This window comes from Zingiber officinale, chromosome 11B (assembly GCF_018446385.1).
Source record: "Zingiber officinale cultivar Zhangliang chromosome 11B, Zo_v1.1, whole genome shotgun sequence".
NCBI lineage: Eukaryota > Viridiplantae > Streptophyta > Magnoliopsida > Zingiberales > Zingiberaceae > Zingiber > Zingiber officinale.
Genome location: NC_056007.1, coordinates 5763544 through 5783248, shown reverse-complemented (window position 1 = coordinate 5783248; position 19705 = coordinate 5763544). Strand labels below are relative to the sequence as shown.

Sequence of the window (19705 nt, the reverse complement as noted above, 5' to 3'; positions counted from 1 at the left end):
ATCTTTCTAGGCTACTCCTTAAATAGTAGAGGCTACAGGGTTTACAATAAGGTTATCTTAAGAATTGAAGAAATACTAATGTGAAATTTGAAGAATCCAAACAAAACCCAAAACAAACACAACTTCAACCAATTGAATTTGTTCAAGAAAATAATAATTCTGAAGGAACCAACCAAACTCTAAGTCCTGAAGAAGAAGAACAACCTCAGGAGAGTCAATCCCCTAGAACTATAAGAGTCAACCCAAATCACTCAACTGATCAAATAATTGGTGACCCAGATCTTAGGGTTCAAACTAGATCATCCTTTAGAAATCTAAGTCAAATATCTTTAATCTCAAAAATTGAACCCAAAATCATAGCTGAATCCCTACTTGACCCAGACTGGGTCATAGTTATGCAAGAAGAATTAGCTCAATTTGAGCGTAATGAAGTTTGGGACTTAGTACCACCTCCCAAAAATAAGAAAATAATAGAAACAAAATGAGTATTTAGAAACAAATTAAGTGAAACTGGAGAAATTACTCGAAATAAAGCCAGGCTAGTTGCTAAGGGGTTCAGTCAAGTAGAAGGACTTGACTATGATGAAACATATGCCCCAGTAGCTAGACTGGAATCCATTAGGAAGCTACTAAGTTATGCAGCATGCAAAGGGTTTAGACTATACCAAATGGATGTTAAGTCAGCATTCTTAAATGAACTAATAAAAGAAGAAGTCTACGTAGGACAACCACCTGGATTTGAGAGTCTAGAACACCCTGATTATGTCTATAAATTGAATATGGACTTAAACAAGCACCTAGGGCATGGTATGAAAGACTAACTTCTTACCTAATCTCTAAAGGGTTTAACCAAGGTCAAATTGACCCAACCTTATTTGTCAAGTTAATAAAAGAAGTTATTTTTATAGCACAAATTTACGTAGATGATATAATCTTTGGTTCAACAAACTCAGAATTTTTAGATGAATTTACAAGCTTAATGGAACACGAGTTTGAAATGAGCCTGGTAGGTAAATTAACTTATTTTTAGGATTACAAATCAAACAGACAAATGAAGGAAACTACATTTATCAACAAAAATATACTAAGGAGTTACTCAAAAAATTCGGAATGGAAAACACCAAAGAAATAAAACACCTATGGCAGTAAACACAATCCTAAATGATGACCCCAATGGAAAATCAGTTGATTTAAAATACTATAGGAGTGTCATAGGTAGCCTACTATACTTAACAGCAAGTCGACCAGATATCTTATTTGCAGTTAGTATGTGTACAAGATACCAAACCTGTGCTAAAGAATCTCATTTGACTCAAGTGAAAAGAATCTTTAGATACCTCAAAGGAACAACAAATGTAGGTATTTGGTATCCCAGGACTAATAATTTTGAATTAATAGGGTACTCTAACTCAGACTATGCTGGATGCAAGCTAGACTGCAAAAGCACAAGTGGTGGATGTTGTTAGGATCCTTTGTACGAGGCTAGAGAGGGGGGTGTGAATAGCCGACCCCAATTTCTCGTTTTTCTTCCTACAATTCGTTAGCGCAGCGGAAAAACAAACAAGGAAAAGAAAACAAGAAGATCAAACCTCAACGCGTCGATGTAACGAGGTTCGGAGATTAGGGCTCCTACTCCTCGGCGTGTCCGTAAGGTGGACGAGTCCAGTCAATCCGTCGGTGGATGAGTCCCCGGAGAACCGGCTAATACAATATACTCCTTGTGGGTGGAGAAACCTCGCCACAATATTCTTGCAACAGCAAGAAAGGAATACAACAAGAAATACAAGAAGACAAGAACAATGAATGTAAAAACACAGGTTTTCTTGCCTCCTCGCCGACTGGATTTCGTTGAAGCAGCAGCTCCTCAGAACACCTACAACAGCAGGATATCCCAGTCGAGACGCGAAGCTTGCGAAGAAGAGCTCAACAAAGCTCAAGCACCGTAACAGCAGCTCCAGAAGAGAAGAGGAAGAAGTAACAGTGCAGCAGCAGCCCTCGACCCCTTTATACCGCGAAGAAGGTGAAGAAACTAGCCGCTTGCGTCAGCGGCTAGAACTCGATCGGTCTAGGGACCGATCAGTTCGCCTCGATCGGTCCCCGCATCGACCGATCGGTACGTAACCTTCGTGCGTACTACGTCGATGCGTGGACCGATCAGCACCGGATCGGTCCACGATCGATCCCTACTCTTGGCTTTCATTCGACATCGCCTCGATCGATCCCGCCGATCAGATACGGCCCGACGGCCTGCGTACCGATCACCGCATTTTTCGCCTGTTGCTGGCGATCGGTCACACCGATCGACAAGAATCAACGTAGAGCTTGAGATCGATCGGTCACCGCCGATCGAGCAAACAGTATCACCGGATCGGTCCGGTGATCGATCCGAGCTTGGTTTTGCCCAAACCAAGTCCCAAGACTTCAACCAATATCCGGTCAACCTTGACCTATTGGTACTTCATCCCTAGCATCCGGTCACTCCCTTGACTGCTAGAACTCCTGCCAAGTGTCCGGTCAATCCTTTGACCTACTTGGACTTTCCAACACCGTTCCGATCATCCCCGATCCATCCGGATTTTCCTTGCAGCTTCACCAGGATTTCCCCGCCTAACATCCCAGTTAGGACTTTCACCTGCTTCACTCACTCACGGACTTTCCCTTCCTGACTTCACTCACCAGGGACTTTCCACACCGCCTAACATCCCAGTTAGGACTTTCCACCGCGGCTTCACTCACGGGACTTTCCACACTGCCTAACATCCAGTTAGGACTTTCCTGCTTCACTCACCAGACTTTCCAACCGCCTAACATCCCAGTTAGGACTTTCCTGCCAAGTCTCCATACTTGGACTTTTCCAGCCAAGTCTCCATACTTGGACTTTTCGCGCGCCAAGCTCCCTGCTTGGACTTTTCCGTGCCAAGTCTCCATACTTGGACTTTTCCAGTGCCAAGCTCCCTGCTTGGACTTTTCCGTGCCAAGTCTCCATACTTGGACTTTTCCCGAATCAGGTCAACCAGGTCAACCTTGACCTACGGTTGCACCAATAATCTCCCAAACATCTATTCTTGTCCCACATCAAGAATAGAACTCTCTCACGAGTGTCAAACCTCAACATGCAACACAACTAGGTCAACCTTGACCTAAGGTTGCACCGACAATCTTCCCAAGTCAAACATCAAAATACAACTCGAGTCACGTCAACTCGAGTCGGGTCAACCAGGTCAACCTTGACCTAAGGTTGCACCAACAGATGTCAATTACTGGGTCCATCACTTGTCAGCTGGTTTAGTAGAAAGCAACATTGTATTGCCCTATCCACAACTGAGTCAGAATATATAGCTATAGGAGAGTGCGTTGCACAATTATTATGGATGACGCACACCCTAAAAGACTTTAACTTGAACCTTACAAATGTAAAAGTCCTAATTGATAACATTAGCTCAATTAACCTAACAAAAAATCCAGTGCATCATTCCAGAACTAAACACATTGAAATTAAGCATCACTTTATCAGGGATCATGTCACTAAAGGCGATATTGAAGTCAAATACATTGAGTCCAAGTCCAATTTAGCTGACATATTCACAAAACCACTCCCTGAAAGTGAATTTAGTAATCTGCACAGAAAATTAGGGATGTGTCTAATAGACTAGGGTTTTCAAGATTCAAAATTGTTTTCAAAAATGATTGTCTCAAAATTCTAGGTTAAAACTGTTTTAGTTTTCAAAACTTTTCTATTTGTAGAATTTCAAAACAATTTTAGCCTTAGACTAGAAAAATTCCCTTAGAAATCATGTTCCCTAGGACTAGTATTTGAGCATCTCACCAACACTCTAGGTTTATCTTGCTTGTGATTGACGAACAATAGAAAGGGGTGAGATGCATAGGCCAGTTGTCTGGACTTAAGATGCTTATATCAGTGCATCAATATGAGTATGAGCGTTAAATACAAAACATACATTGATCAAGCTAAGTTATTCAGTTTAGTCAAATACTAACTGAGTACAATGAACTTAACATGACTAACCAAGTGAAAGCTGCTATCATTTGATAATCAGTTAGTACCTAATTAGTTAGACAGCTATTTTAGATGTCAGGTTTAGGGGGAGGATTAAATCAACACTTAACACCAAAATTATTTTCTCCACCTTAAACATAATACCTTTTCTAAAATTATTTTCAAATTTTTTTTCAGTTTTGTAATTAAATTTCAGTTTTCAAATTTGAAGTTTTTACAAACTTAGTCAGTATTGAAAAATAGATCTTTCAAACTTAATTTTGAAATCCTTAATTTGAAAAACTTATGTTTCAAATTGTCTTAAACTTATTTTTGAAAACCAGCTTTTACAAAACTAAGCTGTTAAATTGGATTTTTTTTAAAACTAATTCTTAATTAGTTTGAAAAGTAAATTTTTTTTAACTTAATTTTGAAATTCTGATTCTAAAAACTCATTGTTTCAAAGTAGAAACTGATTTTGAAAAATCTACACCTTGATCTTGAAACTTGATTTTGAAAACCTATGTTTGAAAAATATTTCAAAATTTAAACGTACTTTGCAAATTTAAAACTTGATCTTAAAATTTGAAACTTATACACTTATACTTGAAAATTAGCTTTTAAATTCTCTTTTGCAAAGTCAATTAATTTTGGCAAAAATTATCTTTCAAAATTTCTCAAAATGTACTAAATACTATGTTATGTTGCTAAACTAGCTATTTTCAAAACTTATGTATTTTACAAAAGTTAAGAAACAAAAGCTAAATTACTAATTAAACTCCCCCAAGTTAACTTGACATCAGTTCTTAAAACCCTTCTTTACTTTGCTTGTACTCTATATTGTTGATCATGTCCTTATTTGATGAATGTCAAAGGGAGAGGGATAGGTGGTTAAGTTAGAGCAACTAAATGTAAATTTGAAAAACTAACTTAAACCTTAAAAACCTCAAAAATCATGCTTAGTTTTTGCATATGTTTTAACTAACTTAACCAGGTTGTCATTCCATCATAAAGGGGAGATTGTTGGTGCGGTTAACACTAACGATCTAACTCAGGTTTTGATGAATGACAAATTAGGTTAAGATAGGTTTGTCGTTGTCTAACACTCTGATCGAGTGTGCAGACTAAGTCCAGACAGGTCGATGGGCTGACCAGATGTCTGGCACGAAGTCCAAGCGGGTCGACGGGCTGACCGGACACTTGGCGAGAAGTCCAGCTAGGTCGACGGGCTGACCGGATAGCTGGCGAGAAGTCCAAGCGGGTCGACGACGGGCTGACCAGACGCTTAGCGAGAAGTCCAGCTAGTCGACGGGCTGACCGGATAGCTAGCAAGAAGTCCAGACGGGTCGAAGGGCTGACCGGACGTCTGGCAGGTGAGTAACGGTAAGTCACTGGAAGGGAGTGATTGTGAGGACGTGTTCCCGGGAAGGGAACATTAGGCGTCGATCCGGCTTAGATCCATTTCAAATATCTAAGTCGAGATCGTGACTAGATTCCGGTCTCGGAAAAACGGAATCTAAGTCATACTTTTTATACTGAACTTATAAACTGTGCTAACACTTTGTTTTGCAGGATATACACTATCTATTTGCCTCGGACTAACCTTGTTTTGCAAGAAAGGTGTTCCCTGGAAAAAGGTGGTCCGGGCGCCCGGAGGTCCGAGCGCCCGGAAGGGATCCGGGCGCCCGAGAGGCAACTTTTATCCCGATCGCGCGTCGCCACGTGGAGCTCACTGGTTGGACATGCCACGTCTCACCAGGGCACCCCGAAGGGATCCGGGGCACCCCGAGCCTCATATAAAAGGAGGGTTAGAGGTGGAGCACAAAGACAACAACTGACAAGAAGATTTCCTACTGCTTGCTCTGCTGCTCTGCGCTCCTGCGACGCTAACGAAGCTCCAACAAAGCACGCTCTCCTTTTGATTTTATTCCTTTGTCGGTATTTCTTTAAGTTTCATTAGCATTTCTTGTACGTAGCTTGTAATAAATTTCGAATTGCTAATGATTGCCCACCGAAAGCGGTCAACGACCGCGGGCCTCGGAGTAGGAGTCGACACAGGCTCCGAACCAAGTAAAATCAATTTGTGTTAGCATTGCATTGCTTTAAATCCTCCGATGTGTTTAACTTTTTTCGGACGAATTTATTCTTATCGATATTCACCCCCCCCCCCTCTATCGAATCTCACGGTCCAGTAGTAACTACTAATACAGTTGATAGTGAAATAGTTATCATTCCATATATAATTGAAGCTACACAATTGGAAGGGGTAGTTGGTCATGATATTTCCATGTCACCTCCAATTCATTTGGAAGCACTACAACAAAAACCCTCATAGACATCGATTTTCCACCGGTGTCTATTACATTTTCGATCGACGTCTATGAAGGCGATGTAAAAGGTCTGTCATTTTAGACATCGGGTGAAAACCGGTATAGTATCACTTAACGACACCGGTGTTCGAATCGGTTATTAGCCGGTGTAGTATCACTTAACGACACCGTTTCATCAACGGTGTAAAATCGATATAATATTATATGTTAATAACACTAGTTTTGGCAGCGGTATACGACCGATGTAATATTAGTTAATGACACCGATTTTGCAGCGGTGGAAAACCGATGTAATATCAGTATTTTTTAACAGCACAAATTTGATTTCCGAAACAGTGAAAAACCGACAGTAACCAAAAAAATACACAAATATTCACAAATTACACAAATATTCTTCATTCAACAATATCCATAAAATACAAAAATCTTCACAAATTACATAAATATTCTTCTTACAACAGTATCCATAAAATACACAAACATTCTTTTTACATCAAAAGCTAATAGATATCAGAATCAAGGTAGAACATTCTTTTAACAACACATCAAGGTAGAACATCTTGAGTAAAAAATCAAGCTGAGGCTACATTAAATTATGAGAATCAGAATCTGTTCAACTTGCTATACTACTCCATTCTTCTTGCGCCTTTCATTTCCCTAATCTCATCGCTTTTCACCTTCAAATGCCTAGTTTTCTGAGTTAAAACATCCACTGTTCTAATCTGTCAAACAAAAGTATCATTTGGTCTACTTAACTACAGCAAAGAACAAAAACAGAAGAATTATACATGCTGCAGAAGTCCTAGAATATCACCATTAGAAAGAAATTGACATGGGACAATATACACAATTTACATTCCATGCAAATGCATGCATCATCCAAAGTTTTCAAAAATCAAATACCTTTCCTACTCAAATGTAATTTAGCATGCATTCAACCCACTCGAACCGCACTTCATCAATTTCAACTCTGGAGTACTTGAGATTTGTAAACTGTAAAAACACATAAATAATATATTAGTAAACCAAGACCAAAAATCATAGTTGAAAATGCAATAAGAGAACCAGGTAACAAGATGACTAATTGGAATGCTTAAAAAGATAAATATTCATCAATTATCTCAACCACATCATATAGTGATAGATCTATGAATAGCAGGTTCACATCTAACTTGTATCCTTTTGGGAGGCAATCTAATTTGATAAACGAGCAAAAAGTGATACTATAGTCAGATTGAATGCAAAGGCAAATAACACTATTAATACATACTGCATGTAAGCTTCTCTAGGTTAAGCAGAAAGTGATCGAGTTCAGATGTGCTCCTAGAGGACCAACAAAGCTATATAATGTCAAGAGAGTTACCATAAACAATCTCCATCTCTTTTCTACAAGAGGAAAAATCATATAGAGATCAATTGTTATAACAATCTTAGTTTCCTGAGAAGCTAAGATAAAAGTGCTTTTAGATTGCGATTGGCTGCTTCTCGTATACTATACAATCGTTTCGATTAGCAAAAAATAGCAAATATGCATAGAAGATAAGGAAATCAACGTGTTTTGCAGTATAATCACTAGTTGTCTCTGGTATTTTCTTCATGTTACAAGCAAACATGAGTAAGGTTAATAATATACCAGAAGTAAACGACAAGAAGATTGGAATTGCTTTTATTTATTACAAGAAGTAAACCAAGCCTCCATAAATACTACATAACAACAAATAACTATGATAATTAACAACAACAAGCTTCTTCAACAAATATTGTTTTATCAAGGGCTTAACATTTCCTTTGTAGGAAAAATAATAATATTTAACAGGAAATATCCCCTATTAATATTAGCTTGCTGCTCTGGATGGTCGACAATATACATATCAAACTTTGTCCTCACAGTAGTTCATTCATAGTAAAATGAGGAACCAACAAGAGGCAAGGGCAGTCGCTAGTACACGATGACACTAGAAGGGTCGGTGTTAATAGTACTACTACTGTCAGGGACTTTTGTCAGTTTTTGTAAGTTTAGACGAGTCGGCATCGATTGAATGTCAGCTTCAACATCATCCATCTAGCACTAACCCAATCCTAACTCGGCCAAAGAGCAACGCCCCTCAACCAAACTCAGCAGACTCATAAGGCACCTCGACTCGACTGCGATCGCCTTAGGCAAACTAAACATGTCAAAACTCAGTTTTGAATGAACTCAAACCTCTTGTACTCATCCAATCCAAATAAGAGCTCACATTGTCATCAAATCCTACAGGTAGGATTTTGTATAGGTAGCACAACAAGCACTATTACTCAACATTAAATCATGTATAGGTATGTGATCAAATACTCAGCAATAACAATTGAGCTCAAATACTCAGCATTAAATCCATAAAACCACCACATTTTAAAGCAGTAAACTTATGTTTACAGAGTGCTATTACAACTTGCTAAGTTGTTAGTAACGAGGCCAGCAACAGCATACGTATTCTATATTGTCCACCATTATTCCTTTAACCTCAGTTATATGAGCTATTAGCTTTGAAAGTTTGCTCATTTTCTCTGGATGATTTATACAATACTCCATATGCTCCTTCAGCCTTGGACTGTAAAAAGCAATCACATGTTAAAGTATGACCAAACAACTACAACTAAACTAACAAACTGTAAAATCCCACTATTTCTAGTTGCAAATGTTTTTAACTGAAAATTCCAATCAACCCTGTGAAGATCATCTCATGTTATACCAAGGGCAAAGAAATTGATAAACTGGAAGCTTAAGTGCAACAATGTGTACATACCCAAATTCCCTATCAAGACTGTAAGCAGTGCTAAATCTGTCCCCAAACATATCAGCATCTTCCTCATCAATGAGTGGATGGGAGTTGTTAACACTGATACTTTGTCCATAGCGGTGCATGAAATCATCCTTGACACGTTCTAGAAACACAAATGGAACACTTCTTCCAGCTGCTTCATCAGCTACCATGAGGAACACTACACAAAAGAAAAGCAGGTATATGAAAAAAAATATCCAACACGGTACAGAAGTAAAATTTCATTTACTGTACCAAATTCTTTGTCAACCAGGAAATTGAATGTGCGGCAATCAGATGAGAAGGTGAATTTCTTATTATTTTGAGGCAAATTCTGTAAGCATTGGACAGTAATAGTGCTGAAATTCCTCGAAAAGGGAGTGTATTCAGCAAGCACAACACTCCCTTTAGCCACAAAACTATAAATTAACGGTGGCTGGCTCATGTTTCTTGAAAAATTATCCAATTAATCAGCAAAAAAAATCTATCTTCGCACCTGTAGATGAGAAACAAAAGACAAGATCTCAACTTTCACAAGCAATAAAACCAACAATTAGGGAGCAGCAATTGTGAATTCTCAAGAACTCGTGGCATACAGATCTGCGCACTGTCAACGGAAATCAACAGAAGATGGCAACATCACAGCAGAAATAGGAACGAAGAAAATACATTAATAATAATAATTTTGCTAAAATCGCCCAAAACAGTCTTCCAGGGCAAAAATTCCAAGGAAGTACAACCCAACACCTAGCCAAAGGCTTAGACAATCACCATTAAAATAATATTACAATAGAGGAGAATATTAAATTAAGAATTACTCATATCAATACGTATATATAACAATTGTACCCTTAATCAATTAAAACAAGTTCACAATCATAAACAAACAAATCATAAAGCACAAAACACAACAACAATAGAATACGACGACCAACAAAAATAGTCAATCTAGATGAGAAAAGAGCTAAAAAAAATTAATTGGACCACTTGTTTCATCTTGGACAAATTATTCTTCATAGAAGATGGAGGAAAAAAAAATCTTTGTATCAATGTGGTGAGGAAATTTATAGATTGGTATACTCCCACCCATAATTTGTAAACAAGCATTCAGAACTTCAAACAATAAGCGAATCGTGAAGGTTGTTAAGTTTTCTTTGCTGCTGGTATGATGACACAAGGAGTCCGATCTGAAATTATTAAGAAAAAACTATAAAAAAATTAAGAGAATTAAATTTTTGTTCTGATTCTCGTGTTGTATGAAAAAATAAGGGGAAGTATCAACTCACGGAGGAGCAAAATAGGATCCATCACTGTCATAACCATCCCCATTTACGTTGGCAGCAGAGACATGCAAAGGTGTCATATTTTCACTGCTGGAGCTAAAGGACGATTGGCTTGGTCTAGTAACTTGTATTGTTGCAGAGGGATTATCAATAGCCATTTCCGCGGATATCAACAGCCTTTCCTCCTTGCGCACCACCTGCCGTTGATTCAGCTCGCTAATTTTCTGCCTTCCAACAGAAGCGGAGATGATTCTAAAGAACAACAAACTTCATTTTCTACTATTGAGAATGGTTTGTATCTCCTCCTTCGATGATTGCACCACTTAGTATCAGAAAAGAAGTGAAATCATCCCACAAAGAGTTCTTCCCTTCCTTAAAAACTCCAGACCTGGAAGAAGCTAAAACTGTTCCCCAACTTTGCATATCTGATATGGTCGAATGAGTAAAATTGGTGTCACACAAATGGCTAAATTTCATGTGCCAACATTGAAGAGAGACAGCAACACCGGCCAGGTTAATGCTGTTATGCAATGCTGTACAAACTTCACTTGCTAGTCTTTTAGGATCCTGAAACCTCCTTGCAAATACATCTGCAACTCGCGACAGCTTACTCAGGCTGACGACACGCCCTCCGGATGGCACATAGCCAACATGGCACTTGATACTAAATGGAAGCAAGCAAGACTCACAGTAGGAAAACAGGTTGATGTCGCGAACAACCACTAGCCCACCAACCCCTCCTGCATGGCTGACTCCCGGATTCAGTCCAGCTTCTGGAAACAAGGCACCCTGCACAATGTCTTTCGCCTTTTGTTTGTACCCTATTACAGAAAGATTGGCTCAAATGAAGAAATTGATTGAACTATGCCATACACCAATACAAGCCACCAGTTCCTTACAGATCTTTTTGTGCATTAGTAATTCAGTAATTTGTAACACAAGTAACAGAGCAAATTGTAGGATAAGAATGCTGATAAAATGGATTTTATTCTCGGGTATGAATTGAAGTTTTTGATTCGGATAGTGAATCCAAATAACACAAGTTCTGAAGATTTCTTTACCAAGCAGAGAGAAGCAGAACATTCCTTATCTAAAGCGGAATAGAAAAACTACTCAGCTTTGTCTTTATGATGTCAACATAGCATACTACTAACTACTTATCCTTGTAAAGAAAGCATTTTGGTTGCTAACAACTACACAGCAATCTACTCACCAAATAAAGGATATTGGGAAAGCGATGGCAGATATCTAAAGCGAGTGGTTATGTTTTCTAAACTAAAGAAACGGAAGATGACCGACAGATCGTGTGAAATGCAAAAGGATGGAAAAAAAAAGAGGGGGGACCAACGGAGTAGCAGCAGATTTACAATAAAACGATCGCAAACCTCTGGTTCCTCCGCGGAAGGCCTCGACCATGCGATGCGGCGTCCTCCGGAGGCCTTCTAGCTCGTGATCCTCCCCGAGGCCCGCCAGCAGCGCCTTGACTACCTCCTCGATTGAGAGCGCGCGCTCGGCCTCCGACGCCAGCGAATCCGTCGCCTCCTCCTCCTCCCCCCACTCGCACAATGAGCGGGCGAGCGAGCAAATAAAGAAATCAAACCCTATTCACTGACAGCAATGAACAACACAATCTGCTCTCCTTCTTCCTCATCGGCTGCTGCCTTCGCCTCCGCCGCCGCTGCCAGCGTTGGGCTCCACTTTTCTGGTCTCCTCCGTGACGAGATGTCGAGATCCTCGAAAAAAAGAAATTGAAAACTTGGAATTTGATGGAGAGGGAGAGAGAGGAAAGAGGGCAGCGGTGAAGTTACTGCAAACTTAGAATTTAGAAATAAAAGACACGATTTGATGTCTTCATCGGATCGGTGGAACTTAGTATCACCTTTCCTCTTAGTCGTCTTCATCTTGCCTCCCTCCGTCGCTACTATTCTGAAACCCTAGAAAACAAGACCAACTCGTCACCTCTCCTTTCTCAAAATACGAAGAAGGGTTCCTCTTCTTACCCAAAGGGAGGAGGTGGAGGAGATGCGTCGTGAGTCAATCCTGATCGGGAGAGGAAGAGGCGTCGATCTAAGAAGGGGAAGAGGAAGATGAAGCTGAGAGAGATATGGTTGGACGGCCTGCGGCGAGGAGGAAAGTGGTGGCTTTGCGACGGTATACGGCGCGATATAGGTTTAGATTTGGAGTATTGGGGGGGGGGGGGGGGGAATAAATTATTTTATTTTATCATAGACACCGGGTTTTAAAAACCGCTGTTAAAATCGATGTCTATTAACGAAAAATGGTGCTCATAGACATCGGCTTAAAAAACCGATGTCTATGAGCGAAAATCTACGCTCATAGACACCGATTTTTGGAAAAATCGGTGTAAAATACTCAAAGACATCGGTTTTTGTTTAAAACCGTTGTTGTTCCACCGATGTCTATGAGGGTTTTTGTTATAGTGAAGGTACATCATCTCAAATAGAGGTATTCCCTCTTTTGGTTGAGAATGAACTCCCAACCTTCTCAAGATCAAGTGTCATCAAGAAGATCCATTAGAGAGAGGAGATCGACAATGTCTTGTGATTATGTACATCTCCAAGAGCATGAATTTGACATTGGGTTGGAAGATGATCCCACATCATTCCAAGAACTCAAACAATGCTCTCATCTAGAAAAATGGATCAATGCCATGAAGGAAGAGATGAAGTCCATGGCAGACAACGACGTTTGTGAACTTGTAGAATTATTTGAAGGTGTGAAACCTGTTAGTTGTAAATGGATATTTAAAATCAAATGAGATTCATATGGAAATGTTGAAAAATATAAGGCACGCCTAGTCGCCAAGGGATTCACTCAAAAGGAGGACATCGATTACAAGGTGACCTTTTCACCGGTCTCAATGAAAGACTTCCTTAGGATAATCATGGCACTTATAGCTTATTATGACCTAAAGCTGCAGTAAATGGACGTTAAGTTTGCGTTTCTCAATGAAAACATTGAAAAAACTATATACATGGTGCAACTATAGAACTCTGAGTTGAATGATTCAAAGCACCTAGTATGTAAACTAAGGAAGTTCATTTATGGTTTAAAGTAGACATCTTGTCAATGGTATCGGAAGTTTGATCAAGTGGTTTCTTAATATGGTTCTAAGGAGAATCCAGTTAATCAATGTTTATATATCAAGTTCAGTGGGAGCAAGTTTATCATACGTGTTCTCTACATGGATGATATATTACTTGTAAGCAATAATAAGAGTTTGCTGCAAGAAACTAAGTCATTTCTATCCAGTGAATTTGAAATGAAGGATCTTGGGGAAATATCTTTTGCCTTAGGTATACAGATTATTCGTAATCATTCAAGGTACACACTTAGACTATCACAAAATGCCTATATAGAAAAGGTGCTCATTCAGTATAGCATGCTAAATTATGCTCCCAGCGACACTCTAGTGGCAAAGGGTGATAGACTTAGCTTGCAACAATGTCCATGTCATGGACTTAAGATCAAGGAAATGCAGCAATTTCCCTATACATCAATAGTAGGGAGTTTAATGTATGTTCAGGTATGTACTTGTCTGGATCTTGCATACATTATGGGGATGTTGGACAAATATTTAAATAACTCTAGACCAGAGCATTGGAAAGTTGTAAAGAGGGTCTTATGGTATTTGCAAAGAACAAAGGATTACATGCACATATATCAGAGATCAGGCCATTTAAGGATCATTTGATACTCAGACTCCGATTTTCTTGGATGCTTAGATAGTAAGAGGTCCACCTCAGGTTATGTTTTCATGTTGGAGGATTGGGCTATATCATGGAAAAGTGTCAAACAAATGCTAATAGGTGCTTCTACTATGAATACAAAGTTTATAGCCTACTATGAAACTTCCAACAATAGGATATAGATGCGGAACCTTATTACAGGGTTACAAATCATTGGGGGCATTGATAGACCATTGAGGATTAACTGTGATAACAATATTATAGAATTGTATTCCAAGAACAACGTGCAGCTCATCGAAGTCTAAACACATCGACATAAAGTTTTGGCGATTAAAGAAAGAGTTCAGATAGTCAAATAATGATAGAGCATATAAAGACATATTCTATATTAGTGGATACATTCACCAAGGGTTTGTCACCCAAGGTGTTTATTAGCATGTGCTGAATATGGGGGGTTTTCCTTTTGTTGATGTACTCATTATGTAGGAATCTGTATTTTGTGTGATGATGCTCTATGTTCATGAACACATATTTTTGGCTCATTGTATATGCTATAGTTTTTCTATATGTGTGTATGATTTTGACTTTCTTTGACATATGGTTATCATATTTACTGTTGTAGTTTTGCATTTGTTTGCTATAAATATGATGTAGATTCTATTGATTTGCCACTGCAGTTTAGCATAAGGTTTTGGTAAATATGATTTTGACCCAGTTTGGACCATAAAGAAGACTTATTGAGAATGAGCACTAGTAGATGACATTTTATATCATTCATATATTACACATCTATATTTGATTTATATTATTAATGATATTAATACTATAATTATTGCTAAGTTTCGTTACAATTATAATAGCTATGACTTCTTTAGTCCTATACTAATTGATTTAATGGGCGGGATTGTTTAAAGGGTATTTAACCCATAAAATTTGGCATGTTGAGCTCAACTATGTGGTGTATAAGAAATCAAGTATAGCCCAAGTGGAAGATTGTAAGATTAAGTCCACATGAGTGGACTAAATCTAAGTGAGTCCACATGGGTGGACTAAATTAAATCTTCATAGGGTGGGCTTACACTTGATTAAGACACACATATAACTAATTGTCATTAAAGTAACTAAACTCAATTAAGTGATCTAATGCTTCTATGCATATAAAGAGGGTTTGGATTAAATGGATATGAATTTAATGTGTAGATTCAATAACCCGGTTCATTGAATTGATGGGCTAATAATGAGAGATGTGCTTTTATAGTGGATAGTCCCCCATAGGTTGGGCCAGGTATATAAAGGAAGAGATTGGTTCAATTATGGTATGTTGAACCTAGATCTCTTCCTCTTGCTTCTTCTCCCTCATTGAGAAGGAACGTGGTGCTCGCCGGCTCAATCCTGTGGAAGACATCCACTGCATTCGCGGGATCTCCAGTGACAAGTAAGAAGCAATAGTTTTGCAACGGATTCAGGTCAGTTTGTGCTAGCTATTGTTTCAATTTTCTATTGTGCTTTAAGAGATTGATAATAAGTAGATCATGTTGTAGATGCATTAGTTCATTCATGATGTATTGCAACTGTAACAAATAAAATTATACATATTCAATCACTTCACCACATCAATCAAGTAGAAATCAACTAATTATAAAATTCGCAATGTAGAACTAAGAGCACAAAGCAAAAAATCACCAAAAATCAGAGTGATCACAGTGATATATAACCCTAAAATTCCTAGAACAATAAGATTCATGAAAGAGAGGAAGCAGGGTTCGGACCTGGAGCGGGTTTGCTTTGATGTGCTCTTAGATCTTTTTGACTACACCCACCGGTGCAATTTTGGGACGCCGAGGAATTTGCTCATCATTGGGGGCAAAGGTAGTGGGCGATGAAAGGCCCCCTTGGGCTTCGTTGCTACCGCCAATTTCACCTCTCAAAGATTTCTTTTAAATTATATATATATATATATATATATATATATATATATATATATATGAATTATGTATCATCATGATTTTCTTTAGTCCCACATATTAGAATTAGCAACACTATGAGTAAATAATATTTTATAAATACCTTGGGCCAACAACGTTATAAAGTATAATTTTTTCGACCTTTTAACTAAGATCAAATACAGTTCTTATCAATTTAATATATGATATTTATGTATTACATTACACAACATGTTGCGCGATAACTAGTATACTTAAAACCTCTCACACCACACCACATATGTCTCCCCAATAATTAAAAAACCTCTCATTATAAAATTTAAATTAAAAAAATATTTTAATTAATAAAACAAGGAGCGGCTCCTACCTCTATGCTACGTCCATCTTTCAAGCTACTTCTGAGCACCTGGATGCTCTAGCACCCCGTCACTCCCTCAAACCTAGTGTTCTTAGGGCATCCACAATCGTGGATACTCTTAGAGAGCTCCTTCGTTGGCACATACGCGCCACATCAAAAGTAAAAGCCCCATATATCATTCCAGTATTAAAAAACCTCTTAACAACTCCTTCATATGTCCTACACTTATTTATTGTATATATATTTCTTATATCTCCTTCATATTTTACCTTATATATTATTAAATTTGTATAAAATTTAAATTCATTAATTACTAATATGGAATAATATTAATAATTAAAAAAATATATAAATATGATGGTACATAGAAATTATTATAAAAGACATAAATTATAATAATATATAAAAATAAATTTAAACACATTTATACCAGACCACGTCTCTCTTTAATTTTTTCAATCATTTTCTCATGTATATGAAGTTGTCTTGGTATTACCTCACTAGTATCCTTTATAAGAATTTCATAATTCTTATGAAAGATTTTAGTTTCCCGCAAAGCCATTTTTTGTTTGATATTCTTTAATATTTTATCATTCTTTATCGATGCTTTGTTTCATTGTGTCTCCATCTCTAACTTTGGATTTGCCCTTCCTCTTCACCGCCTTTTTCCCTATCGGACGAATGCGGACTTCAGAGTCATCTACATCAACATTCTTATCTGGATTTGATGTTGAAGTATTCCCTCCTGATTCGGATGTCCTTGACTTCTTGCTAGAGTAATGAGTAACTGATTGTGGAGCATATATATATTTCTCATACTCTCTGAGAACCCTCCACACATACATATACTTAAAATCCTTGTTATTGTTGTTGGCTTTTCACATGTTCAGTGTGTTCTCCAACACATTCTCGTTACCCCAATCATTTTGACGATGAGTATAAAAATTATTATAAGTTGCAGAAAATTCATTTATTATCGGTGCAAACTTATAGTAATGTGATTTTAGCTGCTGATAGCTAGCTTCTCGTCAAAGTTCCAGTAGGCTGATGCTTATTATAGTAATCAGCTATACGTTTCAAAAAAGCCTAATCCTCTGGTCATTACTAATGATTGCATTGGTGTTGATAGTTGCCCATGACTTTGCAAGGACCACGCCTTCATCAAGAGACGAAAATCTTCATTTCGAATCATCTTTCTCTGGTTCAACTTCACGCTCTTCTTATAATGAGTGTCGTGGCCACTGAGTTGCTGGAACAGATGATGGTGTTTGAGATTCTTTGTCGATGATAGATGCTCTTATTAATTCATTCGAAAGCATAACTGATGGTTGAGAAGGAGAAAATACATAAGGCAGAGAAGGTATCCGAAATTGATTGCTCATAACTAACCAATCTTGGGATAGATACATACCAAATGGAGCCGGGACGATGTTACTTGGATTCATCAAAAATTTTTAAGAACTTTGAAAATTTGGAAAATTTGGAGGATATTGTGAAACATATGAAATATTTTAAAAAATTGGAAGGTATTGTGAGTGAGAGAAAAAAATAGGATATTAGACATTTGGCGGAATATGAGTATTTTGAGAAGATATATTTTCTTCCCCATTTGAAGAATTCAACTAATTTATAAAATAAGGACTGAAATTTTCATTCATCTCAAATATAAATAGAGAATGAAAGGAATGAAAGGAAGTAAGAAGAAGTGGAGAGTAAGAGAATGATATGAAAAAAAAATGAAAAATTAAAGATGTATCTATAGATTATTTTTTAATTAAAAAATTAATTTTTTAATATGAAAAATGGCTAACAAATTAGCGGACGTGCAACGACATTTTTATTTTACCTTATTTTTATTTTTATTTTCCTTATAAAATAAAATCATTTTAATAATAAAAAATAAAAATAAATAAAAGTTGAAGAAGCAGCTCTGTTCGTTGATAAGCCGATGGGAGGGAGCTCCTTCGATGGAGCCACATCACTCCAACTGTGGATGCTCTTAATGTGTCTGGGTCTAAGAAAGAAAATACCACGATTAACATTTTAATCATTTTATTATTTACTAATGCCGCTATTAGTCAATTTAACCAATTTAATTATTCTATTATTCGTTATATTAAAAGCCTAAGCAATTAATATTGTATTCATAAACAAATTTAGTGTTTAATTTAATAAATATTTATTAAAAATATATGTGTAAAGTAAAAAATATCCGATGGCAAAAGGTGAAGTCGTCATCTTAATGGTTTGTTCAGGACAACCGCACTCATTCTGGAATGTGGTAAATTACGAGGGCTTATTCAAACTTAGTCGAACGATCGCACTCAGTATCGTCAGCTTCTCAGCTAATTACATAGACATATAAATCACGGAGGACATATTTATCATAACACAACGCCTTTCTTCAGGGGATGTCAGACATCTAATAAAATATTTTCTAATTAGAAATTAACCCTAAGATTTGTTAAAGTATCTACTAATATAGTCATTAACTGCGCCAACTCAATGAATTATACACTTATCACAATGATAATATTAGAGTGCTAAAGTAATTAAAACATGTCCAAGGCACGACACAGCAGCAAGTCCCAAACAATCACCCACGCACTCAGGATTTACGTGAGCATAGTCACTCTTTGCCATCAGGATTTGAATCTAAGGATTGTCAAGAAATTTTTCATCGTGGTCAAAAGCTGAGTATGTGAGATACTAGGCTACCAAGTCACTCACACTACCAGCTTTAGCCAGTAGGTGAACTAGGGAAAAGTCACTCATCCCAAGATTTAGTTGGGTCGTAAGACATGTATACTTAGATTATAAATAATAATAATAATTAAAACATTATAAATATTTTCTTTCATTTATCCTCAATTAGTTAGCTTTCTATTTGCTATTGTATGGGTGATTAGGGGCATAATTTATAATATCACGTAGAATCAATTAGGGTCGAAATTGGATCAGTTAAAATTGAATCATAGAATCATATCATCCTATCAAAAATCTTTAAAAATTAATTTAGTATTTGATAAAAAAATCAAATTGATCTAGACTAAATCAATTTCATATTTTATTAAAATTCTCTTTTGCATAATTTAAATCAAATTAATAATATTAATATTAATGACAATAATAAGTTATATTATATTAATGATGTTAAATCACATTTTTATACGATAATAATAAATTCTAAATCAAATTAATGATAATAATATTAATGATATTTTTTATAATATACTAGTGATCGGTACACACGTCATGCAATAGTGCAAGGGTAACGCTAGAGAAT

At 37.2% G+C, this 19705-nt stretch overlaps 2 protein-coding genes across 2 annotated transcripts; both read right to left on the bottom strand.

Annotated features, from left to right (window-relative positions):
* Positions 1-8671: 8671 nt before the first annotated feature.
* On the bottom strand, positions 8672-10544 carry LOC122033425 (vesicle-associated membrane protein 727-like). Its single transcript, XM_042592443.1, has 4 exons — positions 10412-10544; positions 9381-9621; positions 9111-9306; positions 8672-8915 (listed from the first exon to the last, which is right to left on the bottom strand). Exons 2-4 carry the CDS (start codon positions 9568-9570, stop codon positions 8768-8770), a joined length of 534 nt encoding a protein of 177 aa, XP_042448377.1. The 5' UTR covers positions 9571-9621; positions 10412-10544; the 3' UTR covers positions 8672-8767.
* Positions 10545-10676: 132 nt separating this feature from the next.
* LOC122035342 (GTP cyclohydrolase 1-like) lies at positions 10677-12013 on the bottom strand (the record flags this gene model as incomplete). The annotated part of the gene is made up of 2 exons (XM_042594751.1): positions 10677-11229; positions 11794-12013. Coding segments are annotated over 2 exons (762 nt in total), but the record flags the coding sequence as incomplete, so codon positions are not given.
* Between the last annotated feature and the right edge of the window lie 7692 nt (positions 12014-19705).